This window comes from Canis lupus, chromosome 30 (assembly GCF_003254725.2).
Source record: "Canis lupus dingo isolate Sandy chromosome 30, ASM325472v2, whole genome shotgun sequence".
NCBI lineage: Eukaryota > Metazoa > Chordata > Mammalia > Carnivora > Canidae > Canis > Canis lupus.
In genome coordinates, this window is record NC_064272.1 from 16,543,615 (window position 1) to 16,569,915 (window position 26,301).

Sequence of the window (26,301 nt, forward strand, 5' to 3'; positions counted from 1 at the left end):
GCACCTCTTAATTGTATTTGAAGAAAGAAAAGTAAATACCACAATGGGGAAACATGGGCATAGATGATTGGTAGGAGGTTTACATATTTGTTTATGTATCTGGAGATCTGGAAAGAGGAATGGGCTGAATAACTTGGCTTATCGTTATGTATTACTGGCTAAACATTATTATTTTAATAAAAATAACTCCTTTAAAACATTTTTATAGAACCATGGCTATGACAAAGTTTCTACTTTGCCAAAAAGTTAAATGTCCTTGGGTCTGTTCCTGACATATAAATTCAGAAAAGTGACAAATGGAACTCAAGGTGCCCTTCAAAATTAAATTTGTAATATTGTATGTCTACTTTCTAACAGAACTTTATTCCCTTTAAAATACTATAGGTGGTAAAAAAAAAATACTATAGGTGGTGAGACTCCCCTTCCAATTCAGCATTTTTCATGGGGGTTAGAGAAGTTTTGAGTTACACTCTATCTCATACCTATAGACAAAGAGTTTTATCCAGAAAATTGCAGATTTTCAGCTGTGGAATCTAATATGTTCCTAATGATTGTGTAAGCAACAATTACGTAACCTTCAAGTGAGACTTGATCATTTTCCTGCCCAGCCCTCATAGACTGTAGTTTTTTGGGGTGTGTTTCCTGTTTTTACCCACATTCCACTATCCAAATCTGTCTTCTAAATTATGCTTTCAATTAGGCATTGGCCAGGGGTGGATGACTTCACAGAGGATAGCCAACCAAAGAAACATTCTTTCTCCAACATCATAGACTTTTCTACACAAGGTGTTGCTTTGGAAAAACTGTTGTCATCTGAGAGACTTTTGTTGTGTACAGAGACTTTTTTTTCACAATTTATTTTGCTTTTATTAAATTCATTTTGAGGTTGCTGAAATTTATCTTGTTTGTATTAAATTAGTTTTGATTTTTGAAAAAAATTATTTTATTTAAATTCAATTAATTAACATTAATGCATTATAGGTTTCAGAGGTAGGAGTCAATGATTAATCACTCTTACATAATACCTGGGGATCACTATATCATGTGCTCTCCTTAATGTCCATCACCCAGTTACCCCTTGACCCCACTCCTCTTGTGTACCAGAGACTTTCAACATCAGGGCATGTGGCTGAAGGATGGAAGTTCGGGTAGGAATTAAAACAAGCAAGAAGGCACTCACTGAGAAACACAGAGCTCTGTAAGCCATTGCTCCTAGAATATTATAATATTTGTGTTCACTTGCTACTGTATGACTTACAAAGCAACAATTGCTGAGGTGCACCAGGACACAGGCTCTATTTCTTTAGTAACTGTTCCTCTGACATCGACTGAAATGATGTAATTTTTAAGACAAGCCTTGCAGTATGCCCAGCTGTGAGAAGAAATCAGCTGTCCATGCTGGGACATTAGCCCACCCTGGGTACAGGGTCTCCAACCAGATCTGACTCTGAAATCTGGTGCTCTCTCCTTGACCTCAATGCCCAGTCTTCATGTACAGCATTGGCTTCTGCACTAACCCAGGAATATTTAGCTTGTATCAGCATTCCTCTGGGAACTTGCCCATCATAAATTGAATAAATTGGTTATAAGCAAAAATAAAACAAAACAAACCCTGGGGAGCTTTAACACTTTTTCCCTCGTGCATCCCTGTGTTCTCCCCTAGTAGGAGGGAGTTCACATATTCAGATCCTTTCATGCTACCTCTCACCTGCCGGAAGCCTCCTTCTGAAACCTTGGCTCTCACAACACTCCCATCTTCCTATCTTTACCTTTAAAATCCTATCAAAATTTACCCACCCAGTGTTTAATCATCTCTTGTTAGTAGAAGGCTGTCTGATGTCGGATAATAGCCTAATCCTAGGAGAAGTTTTTCTCAGGGATGTAACATTTTCATATGAAGGACTGCTCTTTCATGATGGCATTTCAGATACCATGAGAAGTCAAAGGAAGAGATTTGGAGACAGATTAAAAACAACTTTGTCTGCCTGTCAGCCTGGTCTTGCTAATGAACAAAAGAACAAATTAATTGTGGAAAACAAATAAGCTATGAAAAGAAAGCAAGATTATTTCAAAGGCAATACATGTCAGTGAGTCAGAGCGCCATTGACAGTTCCATAGTTTGTGTATAGAAATGTCTCATTGGAATGGCAGGCTTGGAGTTGCTTTCACACAGTACTTGACAGAAAACTTGACAAAAATGTTAACTGGCCCCATTAAAGAATGAGAGGGGGCTTGCTGTTAAAGAAAAGTGTTAAACCAGTCATCAATTTTCCCCTCTGGGTGCCAGGCACCTTTGCAGTCAGGTAACATATTTATTGAGCACCTATTATGTGCCAGACATTTGTTAAATGTTTTTGTAACATAAATACAGGATTTTTTTCATATACAAGATCAGATGAAACATAAGTTGTAACACTAGAAATTATCTATATAATCTATGAATGACATTATGCACATTTATCCTATATAGGAGGAAAATAATCATTTGACCACTATATCTTTTCTACATAGTCCAATCGTGAGGCAGTGGAAAAAATCTAATATGCATTTCCCCTATCCCAAATCATCACATTCCTAGGCTCATCCAGTCATCCCATTTTTATTCATGAATATACTGTACAAAGAAGACACAGAGACACTCACTGTATTATATTCTGAAATACCCTCACTTCTTTATAGAGGTACTTCATATTCCTCTGAGGTACTTACCCTGTTCACAGACTAATATGAATCGCTGAGAGGAGACATCGGAAGAAACATCAACCAGAACAACGGCAACTGATTTCACACATCTCTATCACAAAACAGACCATTGAAGATGGCTAGGACAACATACCTCTGCACTCGGTAAATTATAGAATGACATAGTGATGGATTTGGAATGTTAAAATATTCCAGAGATAAGATTATAAAGTCCCCAGTAACTATATCAAGCATCTCATCATCTAGTTAAAATTTCAAAAATCCTCCACAAAATTTCTCACAGACAGCTATTTCAAAAATAAATTCAGATTGAAGAGAATGTTTTTTCATGACTGAGTGAAGTAACATTTCTTCAGGTGGAGTCTAGGACAAGCATTAGAATCACCATGGACATCTTAAAATGCAAATTCTTGGCTCCCTGTCTTTACCACCTGAATGTAAACTCGAGGTTGGTTTTAATGCACAACTTGAGGAAAGATAGGCTAGTCTGGCTCCTGGATGACCCAGGTGCTTGGGTGCTCACTATTTTCTTGCAGCCTAGCAACAAGCTGGCTCAGCAAAGAGGCTGTGAGGCCCGCAGGCAGAAACCAGAATTGATAACAATAACTCTTCAGGCAACTGGTGTCAAAAGCTTGCTTTTTAAACCAATACAGTTGTAACCCCAAAAGAAAAGCTCAAAGTTTTCCAAATTGACTATGTGATCCCTGCTCCCTCCCTACTCCTCTGTAAATACCGAGGTGGCAGGAAGTCAGGATCCTTCTTCCAGAACATTTCCCAAAGTGCATCCAGGTGTGCCAGCCCAGGCACAGCTCTCCATGAGTTGGTGAGTGGTTGAGGGATCCTGTGCATTTGGTTAGCTCTGAGTCTGTAAATTTTTGTTTGGGGCCTGTACTCTGTGTGTGTGTGTGTGTGTGTGTGTTTTAAAGATTTTATTTATTTATGCATGAGAGACTCAGAGAGAGACAGGCAGAGACACAGGCAGAGGGAGAAGCAGGCTCCATGCAGGGAGCCTGATGTGGGACTCAATCCCAGGACTCCGGGATCGTCCTGGACGAAGGGACGTGCTCAACAGCTGAGCCACCCAGGCATCACTGTACTGTGTGTTTTTTTGTGATTATTCAGGCCACATGTTGTTTGATAATGCCAAAGTTTGAAAAATACTGTGTATGTATTATATATTTACCTATGATTTGGAGGAAGTAAACAGGCTATCAGAAATCATACCCTTACTCCCATAAATGACTTATATTAGATAGTTCGGAATCATATGAATGAAATAAGTTGCATATAAATGAATACATTGCAGAAATATTTTTGAAAGTTTTACTTAAAGAAATATGTACTTTAAATTAGGTGCTTCCTTAAGCTAAAACTATTAAGTTGCTTTCTGGAAAAATGCAGAAAAGACTTAAGCATATGTGTTGATTCTATGATCTTGATTCAATACATTTATAGCGCAACAGTTCCTGTGTCTATTGAATAAGATTTTGCTTTTGCCAATTAATGTTAGCATGACAAAATTGCAGAGACAATTCTTAAGAAGTTTAAGTAACTCTTTGATGACCTCTGTCAAGTAGGTGAACATTTTGTGATAGTGTCAACAGACTGAAAACGATCTTTTGTTGAGATAAAACCACACATGTCACCATTTGTAGTATTGTGTTCGGAGTACTACATCTGTAAGGAAAATCTAATGTTCTATAGAAATGTTATTTATCAGAAAGATCTTCCCTGACTATCCCATCAAAACTACCACTGTCTTTGCTGGTCCTTTACCCTTGACATGGTATATATGTATTTGCTTATTATGTCTCTTCCACTAGAATGTTAAGTCAGCTCTGTGTTGAGGAGGAATTTTATATCCCAAGTCCAAAACAATGTTTGGCATAGAACATGCATTCAGTAAATACTTGTTGAATGGATGGAAGGTGAACCAGGTTCAGTAAATTTTGGACTACTGCTTATTCTGGATGGCAAAGAAATTAACGCTATGACCAAATACAAGCCATCCCTTCTAAACAACTAGTGACTCATTACTTAGATTCTGGGTAGCATAGATACTGTTGCTTGGTTTGTTACAACAGAAATGTGAAAAAGAGCTAGGGTTTATGATTCAATTCAATAAACAGTTTCATCAAGCTAACTCTGCTCCATAAGCACCCTCATCTGCTAATACTGAAAAGTCCAAAGCCCATCCCCTGGTTTCTGTGACTTTCCTAGAAAAGTTTTGTTTTTTCCTGCTTTCATCACCGTAGTTCAGTTTTGGAATCATCTTCTCATCTTGTGCCTGGTTTTTCTTCTGCACCTGTTGAATCACATGTGGAACTTCTCCTTCATTTTGAAGAAAAACTCAAGCAAATTTGACTGACACTTTAAGGAAGTGGGGGAAATTTCACTTATGGGGGGAACTAGAGCAGTTAGAGTAACAAAAATAACTTTAGGTGAATGTTAAAGAGTCCTATTTATCAATCTCTTTCTGCTACTCCACCATAAGAGTTTTCTTTCTTTTTCTTTCTTTCTTTTCTTTCTTTCTTTCTTTCTTTCTTTTCTTTCTTTCTTTCTTTCTTTCTTTCTTTCTTTCTTTCTTTCTTTCTTCTTTCTCTTTCTTTCTTTCTTTCTTTCTTTCTTTCTTTCTTTCTTTCTTTCTTTCTTTTTTAAGGTTTTATTTGACAGAGAGAGCACAAGGGGGGGGGGGGAGAAGGGAGGCAGAGGGAGAGGAAGCAGACTCCTCTCAGAGCAAGGAGCCTAGTGAGGGGTTCCATCCCAGGACCCTGGGATTATGACCTGAGCCGAAGCTTAACTGACTGACCCACCCAGGTGCCCCAAGAGACTCTTTTCATTGGTTATTTCATTCTTATGGTTTCTCTTTTCCTGTCACCTCACATTCCTGGTGTCCTCCCTCTGAGATGGCCTTCAGAGAACTTCACATTCTTCTCCCTGTCTTTGGTTCCTACTCCCAGACTCAGCTCTGGATTGGTGTTTTTGTTTGCTTGTTAATACTTAAATTCATCAAGGTGCTCAGCAGAAAAAAAGCAAAACACACAATAAATTCCAACAACCAACTTCCTTTCCTAAGATCCATTTTCAAAAGAGATGCAATTGTTTTAGTTACGAAAAATGTGCTAAGGCTAGCTAGTTCTAGGGAATACAGTGCACTTCATGTTAGACCAGCCTGAAGTCTTTGGGGAAAACAGTGGACAGCTTAGGTGTAAAAGAGCTACCATATTTTTGCTGGTATTCCATTGTAATAGAAAGGAAATTAACATTCATTAAACGATTGCTATATGTGGAGCACTATATTTCTTCCTTACAAATTTATTGAACCCCGGGATCCCTGGGTGGCGCTGCGGTTTGGCGCCTGCCTTTGGCCCAGGGCACGATCCTGGAGACCCGGGATCGAATCCCACATCGGGCTCCCGGTGCATGGAGCCTGCTTCTCTCTCTGCCTGTGTGTCTGCCTCTCTCTCTCTCTGTCTGTGACTTAAATAAATAAATAATAAATAAAATATTAAAAAAAAAACAAATTTATTGAACCCCTAACATACACCTTGACTTGAAGGCACTTACTAGACCTCCCCGTCCTGTTTTCCCACCCATGAGACACCTGGACTGTCCCTGGGGCCTTAGTGACCAACGGCCAGCGACTCCACCCACGCAACTTTACATAGAATTGGAACATTCACTCACTTTTCTCTGGGAGAGTACAAAGATCACCTTGTGAGAAAGTTCAGACCTCTTGTGTTTGAAAGACCGGGCCTTTAACTGCTGTTAAACGTGTGTACGTATAATGTGTTTTAGGACCGTGTTCCTTCTTTGACCAGAGGCGAGCTTCGGAGGACGGTAAACTTTCAGCCAGAATTTGAGGGGATCCCAATCCCTTTTCTAGTCCCAAATCTCCAATCTGAAGAGTAAAATACGTAGGAAGAGGCACAGAAGCTGCTTCCTCCTCGGCAAAGGCCCGGATTCGAGCAACAGCACGCTGGCGGAACAAGGCCGGACAGATGCTGGGGACGCGGGCGGGCGGGCGGGCTCGCGGAAGCTCAATCTAGCCTGGGCCCGCCCTCGCCGCCCACCCCAAACACCCTCTTGAGCGCTCCCACCTCCCTAGCTCGAGCAGGACTGCGGAAGAGGAAGCAGTCACCGGCGCGCGCGCACAGCCCCTCCCCTCCGTGACGTCGAAGACGCGACGCGTCGCAACGCAGTGCAAACTGGGAAAAAGGGATGAGCTGGGCTGGTTTCCGTCGGACTAGCGAAGGCGAATTCTTCGAGTTGCTGGAAGATGGGCCTTTGGAGGGGAGGCCGGCGTTAGTCAAGCGCTCCCGGCGCCACGGTGAGTGTGGGTCTGGGTCCTGGCCTTTGTTTCTCGGGAAGCCGTCTGCATTGAGACCCCTTTCCTTTCACAAGCTGCTGGTCACCCGGGAGACAGTCCTGTCCGCGGATAGGGGCGGGACAACCCTGAACATGGAATCGGCTTTCAGAGGAAGGGCCCAACCTCGAGTCCTTCCCGCTGCCTGCCTAGGGTTGTCCACGGAGTTTCGTGTAGTTTTTTTCAGGGTTTCCGGTCTTAGAAAGTGGCACTGACCATTCCTCCTTCTTCTACGACACTTAGACCCGACTTTGACCTCCTTCCTCTGGCCTCCGTTTTCTAAATTTCTGCTACCGAGCTACAATCCCAGGCCTTTAATACAACCCCTCAGAGTGTTTCCCAGCCCCTTTTCCGTCCCAGTCAAACTTAGTTTTAGAGAAGTCCGAGTATGAGATTAAAGAACCTATACGCTCATCAATTAAAACCATGACTTCCCCAAATAGAAGCTTTTCTTTGCTAAAAATGTGACCTCTCCTAGAGCTGTGGGAAAAGTTAATTTCACCTCCACTCCACCTTGGAAATATCAGCACCCAATCGCAGTGATGTTCACTTATACATAAAGCTGCAGACTACACTTTAGGGTTTAATTCTTTCTCCAGTTCATTCTGTGACCTTGAAGCAAGTCATTTAATCACTAACAAAATATTTAGCTGAAGGAATTTAATATTTGTTAAGCACCCCGAGGGGTTCAGATGAAAGGAATGTTACTGTTTCTGAATCAAGCAGTTTTAGTTTGGTATATCTTCTTGTGCAGCCATTACAGATGTCAAGTGGTAGTAGTTAAGGAACTGTACCAAATCTAGGCTTGCTCTGCCGCTTTGCTATGTAAGCAGATCTTGCATTTCAACAGATTCTGCTTAAGGTTCATTGTTGAATGTCTTTCCTGATGGATTTGGATAATTTGTCATGACTTTACAGTACTGGGCCATTTTATCTGAAAGGTGGTGTAGGTTGTGCTATGCCTTTATCCTATTGCTGTGACTGCCTTGAAATGTGTATTCATTTTCTTGTGACACACTGGGTGCATCTTTAAAATTAGATAGTAAGAACACTCTAATAGTAAAAAAACAAAAAACAAAAAAAAACACTTGTTATTAATCACATAAATATGCATTCATTGCACAAAAGTATGTAGGATTGTATCGTATTCTTTGAGAACAACTAACAAAAACATTTTAAAGATGTCTTTCTAGCATTTATCTTTATTTACTTGACCTTTGTTAATTATTATGGCTATTTGTTTATTAATATGAACACTTTGGGAAAGATCATGAATGCCTTTTGTAAAGTAAGACAGTTGGAAAATAAAAACAGCACATCATATTTTTTCCATAGAATGTCTAGCATTATATTTTCATTTTGAATTTTTCTACATGAAGATAGTTATTTTTGTAGAGATTAAAGAAAAAATATGCCCATCAAGTATGAGTTGCTAATAAAGTTGGATATACTTAAGGAAAATTTTTTTTTAAAAGATTCTATTTATTCATGAAAGACACAGAGAGAGAGAGACACAGGCAGAGATACAGGCAGAGGGAGAAGCAGGCTCCATGCAAGGAGCCCGATGTGGGACTCGATCCGGGGTCTCCAGGATCACACCTCGGGCTGCAGACGGCGCTAAACCGCTGCGCCACCGGGGCTGCCCCAGGAAACATTTTTTTTAAAAAAATTTTGGTTATTGTCCCTATTACCTATTGCTATATAACAAATCACTCTTAAAAAGTAGCTACAAGCTATTATGCTTTGTCTTTTATATTTCTCTGGGCTAACTGGAGTCAGTTGGTTGGGCCTCACTTAGAGTTTCATGCATTTGTGGTTAGATAGGTAGCTAGGGTTGGAGTCATCTGAAAGCTTAACCGAGCTGGATTTTCAAGATGGCTCATTTGCATGGATCGCAGTTGATGTTGGCTGGGAGTGTAGCTGGGGATGTTATCTGGAGCACCTGCTCATGGCCTCTTCATGGGGCTTGGACTTCTCATAGGATGAATTTGAGTTTCAAGAGCAAGTATTTGAAGAGACAGAGTGGAAGCTCTCTCTTTTGCTTGGACCCAGAAAATTGGCACGGGATTACTTCCAGTATTTTCTATTAGAGCAGTCAGAGGCCTCTGCCCCACCAAATGATAGTTCTTTTTGGAGAGAAGAACATCAAAGAATTTTTGGCCATCTTTAAACTACTGTAATTTTATTGATAAAGTTGTATTTATAATGTTTGGATTTAATAGTAGATGCAGAATAAGGTACACTTCTGATTTCTTTAACCGTAATACTTTGTATCTTCATAGCGCATTATACTTTTTAAAGAGCATTTTTCTCTGTGGGCTTCTTCATTTGATACCTGTGAGAACTCTGCAGAAGCAGACAAATTGTTCCCATTTTGCAGATGAAAGTAAACTGAAGAGTGGCAGTGGTGGTGTCCAGGATTTAAGGAATTTGCCCAAAGTCATGTGATAATAAATGGAGAATGAGACTAAGTCCTGCAATGCTTTCATAATATAAAGCTTAAGAATACAAATAATGATGTGAATCTGCATGTCTTTCTAATATAGTGAAATGAAATTGTTACACATTGTAATACCAATTACAAAACAAATTAAATAGTTCTTTAAAAAGTTATGGGTCTAGGGGCACTTGGGTAGCTTGTTTGGTTAAGTGTCTGCCTTTAGCTCAGGTCTTGATCTGAGGGTCCTGGGATCAAGCCCCAGAGCCAGCTCTCTGCTCAGCAAGGAGTCTGCTTCTACCTCTCAAATAAATAAATAAAATCTTAAAAAAAAAAAAAAAAAAAAAGGTTATCGGCCTAAGAATCTTGAAGGTTTTATTTTAATTTTCCAGTTACAGAATTTTAAAAATGATAATGATTTCTCATAACTTTGATATATTGGAAATTATATGACTTAAAAGGTTGATTTCAGTTAGAACCTAATTGTCATCTTCATACTGTTTCACTACTTCTAGTAATATATTTTTATCCATTTTTTATGTCCATGGATTTCTGTCTAGACTGCTTGTTAGAATTTACCCAAGGAGCTTTCAAAAAAATACCTGTGTGCAAGTCCCATTCTGTGAGATTCTGGTTTAATTATTTAGAAGTGGGTTCTGGGCATCAGTATTTTGTAGTTCTGTAGCTGATACTAATGTATGGCTAGGAATGAGAACCATGTCTTTTTTTTTTTTTTTCCTTATGTACTGTGTTCTGGCTCCTTACTCATCTATTTTGCATATGCTTAAAAAATTGAGACAAAGAGGGAGAGAATATATGAAATGGATTAAGGTTATAAATGTTAAGTAGACACCTATTATGGAAAAGTTACCCTTCTTTTTTTTTCCTTGGAATAGTCTTAATAAAAGCTATAGATTTTGGCATAGTTTGTTAGTACCTATATGATGGTACTTTGCTTTGTATTAACATTGTGTATTTATCCTACATCTTAAGAGGTAGAAACTTCGTTAGGAAGTATATTCCTTTTTCTTCTCTTCTCTTTTCTTTTCTTTTTTAAAGTAGGCTCCACACCCAGCATGGGACCCCACACACACAGGGCTTGAAATCACAACCCTGAGATCAAGACCTGAGCTGAGGGGAATCCCTGGGTGGCTCAGCGGTTTAGTGCCTGCCTTTGGCCCAGGGCGTGGTCCTGGAGTCCCCAGGATCAAGCCCCACATCAGGCTCCCTGCATGGAGCCTGCTTCTCCCTCTGCCTGTGTCTCTGCCTCTCTCACTCTCTCTCTCTGTCTCTCGTGAATAAATAAATAAAATCTTAAAAAAAAAAAAAAAAAAAAAAAAGACCTGAGCTGAGATCAAATGATACACTTTACTGACTGAGCCACCTGGGTGCCCCAGAAGGTATATTCTTTATATTCCCTATAGCTCTTGACACTGTATCTTGAATAGATATAAGTACTCTAAATGAAGAAGATAGTTTATAAGGTCAATCTTCAAAACTAGGACTAGTTGTTTTACTTTTCTTTTTTTAAAAAAACATTATAAGAACTTTTTAAAATTCTTTGAAGTTTTCTATGATTTCTGTGATAATTGCACTTTCTTAGTTTTTCTTCAGTCTGTTTCTTTTCTCTTTTGGGAACATTCCCCTTCATCTTCCACCCCACCAAGCCCTTCAAGTGTCTTGTCAATTGTAGAGAAATGATATCATTTCCTTGTTGATCCATTCTCTTGGTTTTAGTTACTAGTATAAATAATACTGTGTTTTAAAAACTATTATAGAAGTTTTAAGGCATACATAAAAGTCAAAAAAATCAGATGATTTTAAATCATATCCTGGATAATATATCATTTAAGAAAAAAATATATCATTTAAGTGTCAGTACTTTGTTACCTCCCAAAACAATAGGGATTATCAAAATTAACATTAATGTCTCAATAGTTGATTTAATATTTGTTTGATCTCTCTTTGGACCTAATCTCTAATTACATATTTACATTTCTATCAGGGCATCTTTAGATGTTGCTTTTTTTGCATACATATTCAAAATTTCCTATAAATCAGTGATTCTTATTCTGGAGTAATTTTACCCACCAGGGGACATTTTCAGCAATGTCTGGAGACATTTTGTTGTCACAGCTTGAGGGAGATGAATACTACTGGCATCTAGTGAGTAGAGACCAGGGATGCTGCTAAATATTAGCTACAATGCACAGGGCAGCCTCCTACAACAAAGTTTTATCTGGTTCAAAATAGGAGTAGTGCTCAGGTTGAGGAATGCTGCTGTAAACTGATCAGTTTTTTAAACTACAGTATTTTTTGTTGTTGTTGATAGCACCACCAGTCTTTGTATAGTGTGTACACAAGAGAAAATTTTGTTTCAGGTGATCTGTCACAAAAGAATATTTCTGCCTTTTTGTGTTCTCTTTTGCAACGGTCTGCTAATTATTCTTATCCAGAGTATTCCTTGTTGCTATTTCTTTCAAATCCATCTTGCATATCCCCACTTTGACCTGCCTGGAGATACCATTTTTCCCTTCAAGAACTGGCTTATTGCCTGCTGAATAAAATATAAACAATTCTTGATGGCTTCAAAGGTCTTCCATAATAGGACTCCATCTCCCTACCTAATAATATAGTTTGTTGTTAGCCAAGAGTTATTAAGTGTTTACTGTAAGGACTGAGGTAGGTGCGAGGGATCTAGCATGTCAGAGTATTGACATGTAAAGAAAATATGTATGTACTTGTAATCCCTTGATCTAATTGATTATTTCCCTGTACTGATGGTCTCCAACTTAAAATGGTTTGACCTAGGATTTTTCAATTTTATAATGTTGTTAGAATGATAATGTTGTTAAAATGAAGTACAGTAGAAACTGTACTAAAGATTTTGAATTTTGATCTTTTCCCAGGCAGCAATATGTGTTACTATATTCTCTTGTGATGCTGGGCAGTGGCAGTGAGCAACAGTGCCCAGTCAGCTTGTGATGGTGAGAGTAAACAACTGATACAATTCCAATATTGTCTTTCAGTTTCAGTATTTAATAAAGTGCATGAGATGTTTAACACTTTATTATAAAATAGGCTTTGTGATGATTTTGCCCAACTATTGGCTAATGAAGTGCTTTGAGCATGTTTAAGTTAGGCTAGACTAAGCTACGATGTTTATTAGATTGGGTGTATTACATGTATTTTTGACTGAGCAGTATTTTCAACTTCTGATGGACTTATTGAGACATAACCCCCGTCATAAATTGAGAAGGATTTGTAATCCCTGTAATATTCCTTATTTTTCTCATTGTCTTCTCATACTACTTCATTTTGTGTCATTGCTCTTACTGATTTCCTTTTCTGGAATGCCCTCCTTTCTCACTTAATCATAGCTAAATCTTATCCTTTGGGATAGTTTCTGTCTGCCTTATCATGTCATCATGAGCACTTCATACTTATGAGGTATGAGGGTCTTAAAATCTAGTTATAATTGTCATTTGGTCAAAATACTATATTTTATGTATAGTAATGACATAGATTACACATACTATACAATTGAGACCAAGAAATGGACTCCCCAAAACTGGGGCAATTAAAGATGGAAGAAGTGGAACTTAAGTTGATCTTTGAAGGAAGAGAGATCAAAAAGAGAGTGCACTGTAGGCTGGAAAAAGCTACATCGAATTTTCTCCTCCTTTTGACTTCACAGTGACTGGAGTCACATATTAACATACAGTATAGCAATTAATTGTTGGCTTATTATTTAAGAAGTATTAGTTTGATCTTCGTAACTAAACTAAGAGATTTGGATCAGAAACCCTGTGGTATCTCTTTATCCCCTATAGCAGTGTCACTCAAAGTAGCTAGTCTATGTTATAGGTTCGAAGCTTGAACCAGAGTATAAGTCAGTGGACTGCTTTCTTCTCAGAGAAAGTCTTGCTACTATAAAAAGTTCATCTTAACTGATTTACCTCTGTCATAAATTTCTTATTTTATCACACACTGGTAACAATTCCCCAACTATCACTGGTCTGTGGACCACACTTGAAGTAGCATTGCTCTGCAGAACTTTTATACTTTTTTAGTTGTAACCTATAGTAAAAACTACATTTTACATTTCAACCCAGTGATATATGCATACACATACACAACCAAAAACTAAAGTTTCTTGAAACAATATTTAATCTTGCTATATGTGGCATGCTCTGATATTTTCTCTTCCTTTTTTTTTTTTTTTTTTTTTGTGACCTTTTCATGGATTTGAAAACACTGCCCTCAGGGCACTTGGGTGGCTCAGTCAGTTAAGCACGCAACTCTTGATTTCAGCTCAGGTCATGATCCTCAGGGTGGTGGGATTGAGCCCCACATTGGCTCTGTGCTCAGTGGAGAGTCAGCTTGGGATGCTCTCTCTTCCTCTCTATCTGCCCCTCCTTCCCTCTCTCTCTCTCCTCTCTCTCAAATAAATAAATCTTAAAACAACAACAACAAAAAACACTGCTCTCACAGTTATTAGCTCAATGCTAGACATGTAGATGCTCAGAAAATACCAGAAGTTTTAGCAGTGACTAATTCTTGAAAGGGTCAAGCCTTCTTAATACTTAAGGATTACTTTAAAACACATCATGAATACTTACTTGTCTGTGGCATTTAAACTAGAATGATTATAGAACAGATTATATGAAATGTAAGGTAGTCAGAAGATATAATGAGTGCTGTTGCTCTCTGAAGGGCACAAGTGGAGTGAGATGATAGATTTCCAACAGAGACAAACTTTGCTTTCCTTTCAGCATTGCCAAGGACCTAGGCAGTGTCTGGTGTGAAGCCCTAGTTATCAGGACCAGTTTGAATGATCACAGACCTCAGTCTTCACCTTTTTACTTTTTAGTCTTCACTCCATGGAAGACTATCTATCTCTACTCTTTCTCTTTGGAAGAATCAGAAGGATGTCATAAAGAGAATGGGGGAATACTATGCCATCCCCCCCATTGTTAACTTATTGTCAATACTGTCTAGATTTCACTTCTGGAGCATTGCTGTGTCACTAAAGCTTAAGTATTTCATCTTATCAGATTTACACATCTTAAGAAAATTAATTTCTTAGAAGAACTTTAATTTTTCTCACCTATACTTTTTTGTGTTATTTATTTTAACTTACAATCCTTTTTGAAGCATGACATAGTTTAATAGGTTATATGTTATATTTAGTGCTAGATCTAAACAAGTAGATTCTACAAATTGAGTTCTGTACTTATTGAACATTCTTTTATAAGTATCAGTGGGATTATTGTAACAACAAAAAACTGCTGCTGCTCTTTTCCTTGTTTTTACTGTTGTAGCCAAAATAAATTGTGAATTCATTCAGTCATACTGGTCTTAATTTATTTTATGTCAGTCTCTTGAGATCTCTTAAAAGGCTATATGCAGGGGATCCCTGGGTGGCGCAGCGGTTTGGCGCCTGCCTTTGGCCCAGGGCGCGATCCTAGAGACCCGGGATCAAATCCCACGTCGGGCTCCCGGTGCATGGAGCCTGTTTCTCTCTCTGCCTGTGTCTCTGCCTCTCTCTCTCTCTCTCTCTCTCTCTCTGTGACTATCATAAATAAATAAAAATTTTTTAAAAAACCTTAAAAAAAAAGGCTATATGCAGCAGAATGACTTCTCAAGAATTTAACACATTAAATTTCACATAGATTTAAATTGCATGTATATCCTTCTTTGCTTTCTCATTTGATTAGGGAAAAATACTCTTTACACTGTACTTTGACTTCTGCAGAAATCTGTGATTGTAGAAGCTCAAATGGCAATTAAGGCAATGCTGTAAGTATTTTTAACACTAAGCATCTTATTTGACAGTAACTTCTATAATTTTGTGAATGAAAATGAAAACAACTGTGGTACTTTGATGACATTATCAGAGAAAATTTTATTTATTTCAGCTAGTCTCAGAATTACATAAGGACAGAGGTGCCTGGCTCGCTCAAGTCAGTAGAACATGCTGCTCTGGATATCGGGTTGTCAGATTGAGCCTCACACTGGATATAGAGATTACTTAAGAATAAAATCTTAGGGGCATCCGGGTGGCTCAGTCAGTTGAATATCCAACTCTTGATTTTGGCTTAGGTCACAATCTCAGCTGTGAGATCAAGCCCTGGTTGGGCTCCATGCTCAGCGTGGAGTCTGCTTGTCCCCCGCCCCCCGCGTCCCCCACTCCCCTGGTCGTGTGTGCGCTCGCTCGCTCGCTCTCTCTCAAATAAATAAATAAATATATTTTTAAAAAATAAATAAAAATAAAATCTTAAAAAATCCACTAATGTTAGAAAAATTAACTTTTAAAAAGGATAGTCTTTCAGAAACCGTCAATATAAACTTTGTCATGATAATCATCCCTGTACTTTCCCTCCACGTGTCTAATCGTTAGCTAAGTCCTCTACCTTTCAACGTCTCTTGTGTCTGCCTCCTCCATTCCATCTCTTCTGTCCTAGTTCTGACCTTCATCATCTTTCCTTAGGATCATTATCATAGATTGCTGGTGTCTTCTTTATCTCTTAAAGTCTAACTCTGTAGTGTTGTCAGTTTGGATCATATAACCCTCTTCAGAACCTTATGGCTCTCTATTACCTTTAGAAAACAAAGTAACTGCTTTATTGTGACATTCAAGGCCTTCTACTTTTTGTTCCCAGGCTATTTTTTCAATCTTTTCTGTCTAGTAGATCCTTGTTTTTTGTCTGTATTGCCTAGTTCCCAAAGATGTTCTTTACTTTCTTTTTTTCCCCCTCATACAGTACCTCTTCTCTATCAAAAGCCTTCTATCAAGATTAACATAAATTCTGTCTTTTCCAAGAACCCTCTGGTCATATTTAATCTTCCTTAATTTTTCTTATTGTACATTATTTGTAACTCTTTATAGTTGGCTACCTTACTGTGTTTTATTACCACTGCTTACAACTTTTTCTTTCACAGTAGTTTTTTTTAACTTTTTGGGTAAGGGGATCACATCTAATCTTTGAGTTCCTGGAAACACAATGTCTTTTATACAGCAGGGTATATGTGAATGTTTGAATTTAACCTTGAGATAGCTAATAGTTTACTATTTTAAGTTACCTAGGTAGCATATGTAGTTTTTAAATGACCTGTTTTCCAAAGATCCAAGCTTTAAAGGTAATCATGAGATATAGATTCACCTGAACATATATTCTAGACCTTCATTTTAGGAGGTTAAAATCAATAGCTTTCTTTTCCCAGCTGATAAATTTTTCTTTTCCCAGCCGATAAAAATGACATAAATTGTCATGAATCAACAAAATAGACTCTGAATTTTGAACATATATCCTTTGGTTAGACCAATAGCACTTGTGACCCAAATGAAGGGTAGAATTGGAAAAACAGATACTATCTGACTGGTACCTGGCTAATCTACCTAATTCTGGCTTTAGTCCCTTTCTTAGTACACTTGGTAGTATCCCCATCAAAAAGTGGTTGGGCTTTTGGGGAATTACATTTCAAGAGGTAGCCTGAACCGGGAGCAAATGTTGGCTTTCGATCAATGAAGTAAGCTTCAGATCTTGCTGAACTAGTTGAGGGCAGAAGAGTCAAAAGTAGCTCTTGTAACTGTTAATCTTACTGTCTTCTGGCCCTCATTAATAGTCCCAACTCCAGTGTCCCCTGCCTCTACCACATATCTCCTTAAACACCTTCCCAAAGAGTTAGTTTCTTGACCTTACTGTGCTTTACCTTAGTATGTATTTCTCCTCAACTGTTGCTTCTTCTATTCCAGTAGAAATCATGTTCCTGGAGCAACATCCCAGTGTATCTCAACATTCTCTTTTTTATTGCCAGGTTGTTGTTTTTTTTAAGTTGTTTGCAGTATGTTTACAATTCTTTATTCCTTAGTGCTCTGCTCTTGGTTCCATTTATATCACTGTACGGAAGCTGTCTGTATTCCAGAAGTTTTATGTATGAGGCTCTTCCAATATTCCACATATATTTTAAATTTTTTTTAATTTTTATTTTTCTTAAAGATTTTATTTATTTATCAGAGAAAGAGAAAGCACAGGCAGGGGGAGGAGTAGAGGGAGAAGTAGGCACCCCACTGAGCTGGGAGTCTGATTCAGGGCCCCATCCCAGGATCCTGGGACCATGACCCAAGCTGAAGCCAGTATAGTTAATAGTTTTCCTTAAAATTTTTATGAAGCCTGGGTAGCTCAGCGGTTGAGCATCTGCTTTTAGCTTAGGGCGTGATCCCAGGATCCAGTCGAGTCCCACATCAGGCTCCCTGCATGGAGCCTACTTCTCCCTCTTCTCCCTCTGACTATGTCTCTGCCTCTCTGTGTGTGTGTCTCTCATGAATACATAAAAATCTTTAAAAAAATAAAATTTTTATGAAATACGTTAAGTATGTTACTTATATTCTTTTATATGTTAGAAAGCAGTATAATAAAATGATTACCATGTGATCACCTTTGAAAATGCCACCCAACTTGAGGATTAAAACCTTACTGATATCCCTAAAGCTCCTTGCATGTGCCTCCTGATTACATCTTCTGGCTCCCCAGAAATAGAATTTTATGTTTATCATTTTCTATCTCTTTTTTTTTTTTTTTAATTTTATTTATTTATGATAGTTACAGAGAGAGAGAGAGGCAGAGACACAGGCAGAGGGAGAAGCAGGCTCCATGCACCGGGAGCCCGATGTGGGATTCGATCCCGGGTCTCCAGGATCGCGCCCTGGGCCAAAGGCAGGCGCCAAACCGCTGCGCCACCCAGGGATCCCTTCTATCTGTCTTTATAGGTTTACCTCATTTGTATGCTTAGGGAACTGTTCATTTTAGTTTGTTTTTAAACTTTATACAACTGGTGTTATATGTATTCCTGCTTTTTCACTCAGAGTTGGGGGGAATAGGCAGGGAGTGAGAATGTGGTAGGTATGGAATGAGAGGTGGTCGGTCTGTGGTTAAACTGTTTATCCTGAGAGTCAAAGACCATGTCTTATAAACCCATTATATCTTTAACACATAGTGTAGTGTTTTTTGCAAGTTGAGATACTCAGATGATGCTCTTGTTTCTATAATTGTGAGGAAGTCCAATGGATTCCTGTCATACTCTTTACTTAGTGGGTGCTTTTAGCTGGTTTAGAGATGAATTGTTGATGAATTAGTTATCTAACTAGAAGGACATATTTAACATTTGTTGATCCTTTTGGGAGTGATGGTGTGATCCAGAAGTTTTTTTCCTTTGCTATCACTATTAGCTTTAGACACAGAACACAGAGTGGAGGGAAAAGTGTAGAAGGTATTTATATATGAGATCACTGTCTCTAAACGCATAGATATGCAACTGCTAAATAAAGTGGTTAAACGTAGTTTGTAGATACATAGAGCAACTATAGATGGAAAAAATTGAATGTTAACTAAATGTAACATTTAGAGAAAAATAGCTAGGTTTGGTGACTAAGACAGTGAGTTAATTTCATGGAGTTAGAAGGGATGAGTTTCAAGAAATCACAAAGTATTCGTATTTAATACAAAACGTGACTTGAATCAAAGCAAATCAGAGCACCTTTCAATTTTCACAAAAGTGAACAGATGCCTTTTCTCCATAAGTTGTACCTTACTCAGCTTTTCAGGATTAGATATTTATTGATGACCATTCATCTAATAAAAGTGTACTAGTAAAATCAAGAGCATTAAGATAGTGAAGTGATAGGGAAAAAAAGTGATAATTTCTTAAACACATTAACGTAACTACAGGCATACCTTGGAGGCATTATGAGTTCAGTTCCAGACCACTGCACTAAAATGTATCACAAGAAAAAGAATCAAATGAATTGTTTTGTTTCCTGGTGCATATAAAAGTTATGCTTATTATGCTGTACTATAAGACCTAACCAAAATGGATCTCAGTAATATGCCTGATAGAGAATTTAAAGTAATGGTCACAGAGATACTCACTGGATTTGGACATCAGTGAGACCCTTAACAAAGAAAGAAAAGAAGAACCAATCAGATACCAATAACACAATAAATGAATTAAAAATACGCTTGACGGAATAAGTAGCAGGATAGATTAAACAGAGGATGAATTAATGACCTGGAAGCAGAGTAATGGAAAATAAGCTGAGCAAAATAGAGGAAAGAAAATTTTGTAAATTGAGAATAGTCTTAGGAACTCCTTGACTCCATCAAGTGTAATAACATTCATGTTATAGGGATCCGAGAAGAAGAAGAGACAGGGGACAGAAAAATTTATTTGAAGAAATATTGGCTGGAAACTTCCCTAACTTAGGGAAGAAGACAGATATTCACATTTAGGAGGCACAGAGATTCTCCCCCAAAAATTCAATGCAAGGAGATCCACACCAAGACACATGGTAATTAAAATGACAAAACGTAGTAATAAAAGAAAATTTTAAATCATCAAAGAAGAGAAAAAAGGAAAACCCCATAAAGCTATCAGCATATTTTGCGGCAGAAACTTTGCAGCTCAGGAGAGAGTGGTAGGATACAGTCAAAGTGCTGAAAAGAAAAATCTGTAGCCAAGAATACTCTATCCATCAAGACTACCATTCAGACAAGAAGGAACAATAAAGACTTTCTCAGATGATCAAAACTGAAAGGAGTTCATGACTACTAAACTAGCCCTACAAGAAATAAAGGGAACTCATTGAGTGGAAAACAAAAGACCGTGAAAGTATGAAAAGTAAACACAAAAGCAGTAAAAATAAATATTTCTGTAAAAATCAGTTAAGGGATTCATAAAATATAAAAATATGTAAAATGTAACACCATATACCTAAAATATGGGATAGAAGAGGAGTAAAGAATAGGTTCAAACTTAAGCGATCATCAACTTGATATGGACTGCTATGCAGAAGATGGCATATATAAACCTAATGGTAACCAAAAATCAAAAACCAGTAATAGATATGCAAAGAACAAAGAAAAAGGAACTCAAGTATATCACTAAAGAAAGCCAACAAACCATGAAAGAGAGCAAGAAAAGAAAGGATAAGAGAAAAATCTATAAAAATTAACCATAAAATAAGTAACAAAATGGCAGTAAATACATATCTATAATTACATTGAATGTAAATGAAGCAAACACTCCAATAAAGACATAGGTGGCAGATTAGATTAAAAAACAAGACCTGGGATGCCTGGGTGGCTCAGTGGTTGAGCGTCTGCCTTTGGCTCGGGGCGTGATCCTCAGTCCGGGGATCGAGTCCCGCATCAGGCTCCCTGAAAGGAGCCCGCTTCTCCCTCTGCCTGTGTCTCTGCCTCTCTCTGTTTCTCATGAATAAAAAACAAAACAAAACAAAACAAGACCTTTCTATATGCTGCCTATAGGAGACTCATTTCAGACTGAAAGAGGTTAAAGTGAGGGATGGAGAAACATTTACCGTGCAAATGGAATGCCAAAAGAAAGCCAGGGCAGCAATTCTTTATGTTGGACAAAAAGTAGATTTTAAGACAAGTCTATAACAGAGACAAAGACATTAAATAATCACAAAGGGGACTATCTGACAAGAAGATAAAACAATTGTAAATATGCACCCAACAAGGAGCTCCCAAATACATAAAACAGTTAATAGCAAGCATAAAGGAAATAATCAATACTAATACAATAACAGTAGGGGACTTTAATACCCCATTTACATAGGCGGACAGATCATCCAAGCAAAATCAACAAGAAAACCGCTTTATTTTACTTTTTTTTTTAACTGTTTAAGTAATTTCTACACCCAGCTTGGGTATAGAAAACTCATGACCCCGAGATCAAGAATCACATCCTCTTCCAACTGAGCCAGCCAGGCACCCTGGAAACAGTAGCTTTAAATGACCACTGGACCAGATCGATTTACCAGATGTATTCAGAACATTCCATCCTAGAACATCAGGCTACACATTCTCCACAATAGATCACATATTAGGCCACAAAGCAAGTCTCAACAAATTCAAGATCAAAATCATACCATGCATATTTTCTGACAACACTGTGAAATTAGAAACCAATCACAAAAATCTGGAAAGAGCACAAATATATGGAGGTTAAATAATATGCTACTGAATAATCAGTGAATCATCCAAGAAATCAAAGAAGAAATCAGAAATTACATGGAGACAAATGAAAATGAAAACACAATGGTCTAAAATCTTTGAGATGCAGCAAAAACAGTTCAAAGGGGAAGTGTTTAGCAATACAGGGCTACTAAAAAAAAAAAGAGAGGACCCAAATACACAAAAATTACAAATGAAAGAGGAGAAATAACAACCATCACCACAGAAATACCAACAGTTGTAGAGAATATTATAAAAAATTATATGCCAACAAATTAGACAACTTAGATAAATTCCTAGAAGTATATAACTTATCAAAACTAAAGCAAGAAGACCAATTACCAACAAGGAAATTGAGTCAGTGATCAAAAACTCCCAACAAACAGAAGTCCAGGACCAGACGACTTCGTAGGTGAATTCTGTCAAACATTTAAGGAAAAATTAATACCATTCTTCTCAAACTATTCCAAAAAATAGAAGAGAAAGAAAAACTTCAAAATTTATTCTGTGAAACCAGTATCACCCTGATACCAAAAACAGATAAAGACATAAAAAAAAAAGAGAACTACAGGCCAGTATCTCTGATGAACATAGATGCAAAAATCCTAAACAAAATACTGGCAAACCAAATCCAACAACACATTAAAAAAAAAAATCATACACCACAATCAGATGGATTTATTCCCAGGATGCAAGGGTGGTTCATTATTCCAATCCATCAACATGATACATTACATCAGTAAGAAAAAATAGAAAACATTTGATCATTTCAATAGACATAGAAAAAGCATTTGAAAAAGTACAACATCCATTCTTAATGCTCTCAACGGAGTAGGTTTAGAGGAAACATACTTCAACATAATAAAGGCCATCTATGGAACACCCACAGGACAAAGATGTCCACTCTCACCACTTTTATTCAACATAATATTGGAAGTCTAGCCACAGAAGTTAGACAACAAAATAAATTATTTAAGACATTCTAATTGGTAAGGAAGAAGTAAAACTTTCTCTATTTGCAGATAACATGATACTATATATAGAATACACTAAAGATTTTACTCGTATGTGGAATTTAAGACATGAAGGGGAAAAAAGAGACAAACCAAGAAACACACTTTTAGCTATAGAAAATAAGCTGATGGTTACTATGGGGAGGTGGTGGAATGGGTGAAATATGTAATATGGAGTAAAGAGTACATTTATCAGAAAGAGCACTAATGTATAGAATTGTTAATCATTATATTGTACACCTGAAACTAATATAACACTATGTTAGCTAAACTGGAATCAAAGTTGAAAAATTAAATAAAAGTACCTTATTTCTAAAAAATATTGACCATGACCTGAGCTTTTAGCAAGTCATTCATAATCATTAATCAGAGATCACTATAACAAATATAGTAAACAAGTTTAAAATATTGTGAGCTTTATCAAAATGTAACACAGAGACAAGAAGTAAGCAAATGTTGGAAAATGACACCGAGAGACTTTGTGCACTGTTGCTACAAGTCTTCAGTTTATTAAAAATGCAGTATCTTGCAAAGAACCGTAAAATGGAACACAATAAAATGAGGTATGCCTATATTTATTTGAATTGTAATTAGTTCTTCAAAGCAGGAGACAATGGTATAAATTTAATTGAGTTCCTCTAAAGTTTTCATTTGTGACACTTAATGATTTTGCCAGGACTCCTCATTGATGTCTGCTCCTGATCTGCCCTATGTGCATTCCTGCACATGTACACAGCTTAATTGATACATACTCAGCTTTTCTTCCTCTTCTTTATTTTGTTTACTACTTTCTCCATCTTCTTAGAACTTAGCAGAGCATAAGAGGAACAAAGGATGTAATGAAGCATCAAAGAACTTTTTAGAGTAAACCAAACTACTTGGGTATATTCTGTTCATATATCTCTGGCTCCATGTAAAGTGGCCCTGCCTACTCCCCATCCTCCACCAACTTGTTTCTTTTTATTAACTGGTATTATCAATGAGAAAGGGAAATATTTCTTAATGAAACTTCTGTTTGTGATCTATATATTAATGCAGATTTACCAGTAGAAAATGTAAAAGCTCTTACTCTGTTAATTCCTTTAACAAGAAAGATTCTTAATACTTAAGGCGAAGTGATAAAATAATTCATTTAGTTAAATGAATATTTGAAAAAAATAATTGATACCCTGAATATCTTGAATTTCCAAAATGAATACGTAAGATAACTTAAAATTAACTCTTTTAACAAAGGATATGGTGTAGAACTTTTATGTTTTTTACTGTTCACTTATTTTGTTGTTAATTGAAATTATGTTCATTTTGTTTCAGAAAAGAACTACTTTTAATAAGGTACACCATCCATTGTCAAAGTGGAAAAGTAAAGATTATTCATCATGCCTGCTGTGGCTTCAGTTCCTAAAGAACTCTACCTCAGTTCTTCACTAAAAGACCTCAATAAGAAGACAGAAGTTAAACCAGAGAAAATAAGCACAAAGAAGTATGTATTCTTTGCTAGTTTCACTGAATCATAAGTTTTTAGTTCATTCCCATATTAAATGAGTTAGATAAGTAGTCAGTTTGAAGTTTATTTGAAAAATGGCATCATCACAAGAATAAAGTAAGACCTCCTTAGAGAAATTCTTTTTTTTTTCCTTAGAGAAATTCTTAACCATATATATATATATATATATATAATATATATATATGTTCTGCTAATATACATATTTTCTGTTCTCCAGACAGTATATCCGATTATAAGTTTAAGAGGTAAAGGCAGGGGTTCTACAGAAATGATTTAGCCACAGTTAATGTCTTTTTATAAAATTGTATAGATACACTTATTTAAAGATCCTTTTTATTCTTGTATATTTCACATGTAAGATATGACCCTAGCATAGTCTTTCTTTGATTGAAAGAGGAGAAACATTTTTTTGTCTAATACTTAGCAAAGTATTAATTTGTGCCAATTTGACATGAACTTTCAATCTAGAGATTTATGTATTTTTATTTTTGAAGACATGGTCCATCTGCCTGCTGAGTAAGGTAGAGGCTAGAGATGATATGTTACTAGTAATGACTACAAGATCCGTCCTGAGCTAAAATATAATAGTGAGAAATCTAGGTATTTTGGTATTTACTGGAAGTAATTTTGCTAAAAACGAGGTATTAGTAAAATTGTTAACTTGTTGATAGTTCTATCTCTGTTAAGGGACAAAAGGCAATAGCAGAACTTTTCCTCTGAATTAATTTTGACTGACAAAGAAGATTTGGAGAAAAACAAGTAAATACATTATGAATAAGGTTGGAAATAAGGGTTTCAGAAAGAAAGGTGGATTTAGCCAGCCATGGCTTGGGTCAGGCAGATTTTAGAAATCAGAGAAAAGAGGTATTTCTTGATTCCTCCATAAATGGGAGGCTCTAAAAAACAATATGTATGATCCCAAATGAACCTGTGAAGAGGCATCTAAAGAGACCTATGAATGCACAGGGACATCTTTATGAGTCATTTTCTAAAGGAAATAGAAAGTGGAAAGAAAGAAAACAAAACATCAGGGATGAAGAGGAGACAATAGTAGGAACTTTAAAGAAGGTCAGAAAAGAAAATCCCAAAATGAACTGATATTTCTAACCATTACAAGTAGGCAAAATGGGCTGTTAGAAAAGAGATCTTTTTCAGGGACAGAAAGAATGAGAAGCATTGGCCTACTTCTTGAGCTAAATTGGTAATACTGATGGGATAACAGAGAAAGCAGCTCTGTTTAACTCCTGTTGGTAGGGTGCTTGGGTGGCTCAGTCCGTTAAGTGTCTGACTCTTGATTTTGGCTCAAGTTGTGATCTCAGAGTCGTGAGATTGAGCCCTGTGTTGGACCCCACAAGGAGTTGGCTCCCCCTATGGAGCCTGCTTTAAGACTCTCTCGCTCTCTCCCTCTCCTGCTTTCCACTCCCACCTTCTCAAACACGCTCTCTAAAAATAAATAAAAATCTAAGAATAAAAACTTTTGTTGAATGACTTTTAAATAGGAAGCAATGGGAAATATAAATTATTATTTTATTTAAAATAAGTTATTGATAAAGCACATTATATATAAGCACTGGTACTATAGCCAGGTTGCTAAAACTTTAGTCTTCAGTGATTGAATTCCTTTTGCAGAAATGCCTATTTTATTAGATTTTTAAAGACTGTTAGGCAGGCAAATGACTTTAGAATGAATGCCACAGCTTCTTCAAATATTTTACCAAAGTTGAATTTTAAGATGACTTATTTTTAGGCTTTCAGTCTCATTTTTGGGGTGCCTGGGTGGCTCAGTTGGTTAAACATCTGCCTTTGGCTTGGGTCATGATCCCAGGGTCCTGGGATTGATCCCTGCATTGGGCTCCCCACTTGGTGGGAAGCTTCCTTCTCACTCTCCCTCTACCTACTTGTGCACTCTCTGTCAAATAATAAATAATAAAATCTTAAAAAAAAAATCTCTCTTCCTTTCAGGACCAGTGAATCAGAGTACAGTTTGGTCATTTTGTAGAAAACTTTAACCAAGTAAAAAGATCAAATTCCTTTCCCTTTCCCTGTCCCTTGTTTTTTGGATTTTTAGGTGGGGAGATTTTTACAACATAGTAAGGGGTGAGGAGATTTGAAAAGTATTTTAACATTAAAATAATAAAGATTTTTAGCTCCCCTACTTCAGTATAAATGGTATGGAGTTATGATTTTTAATGGTAGACTATGAAAGGGGCGCCTGGATGGCTCATGTGGTTAAACATCTG

General features: G+C 37.1%; 1 protein-coding gene across 2 annotated transcripts in view; it reads left to right on the forward strand.

Annotated features, from left to right (window-relative positions):
* The first annotated feature begins 6,814 nt into the window (after nucleotides 1-6,814).
* Nucleotides 6,815-26,301, forward strand: part of USP8 (ubiquitin specific peptidase 8) — a 66,351-nt gene continuing 46,864 nt past the window's right edge. For both annotated transcript variants that reach the window (XM_025472811.3, XM_025472813.3), the window contains exons 1-2: nucleotides 6,815-7,033; nucleotides 23,869-24,037. In XM_025472811.3, coding sequence (XP_025328596.1) covers nucleotides 23,934-24,037 — 104 coding nt within the window. In that variant the 5' untranslated portion in view covers nucleotides 6,815-7,033; nucleotides 23,869-23,933. The remainder of the gene's footprint in view (nucleotides 7,034-23,868; nucleotides 24,038-26,301) is intronic.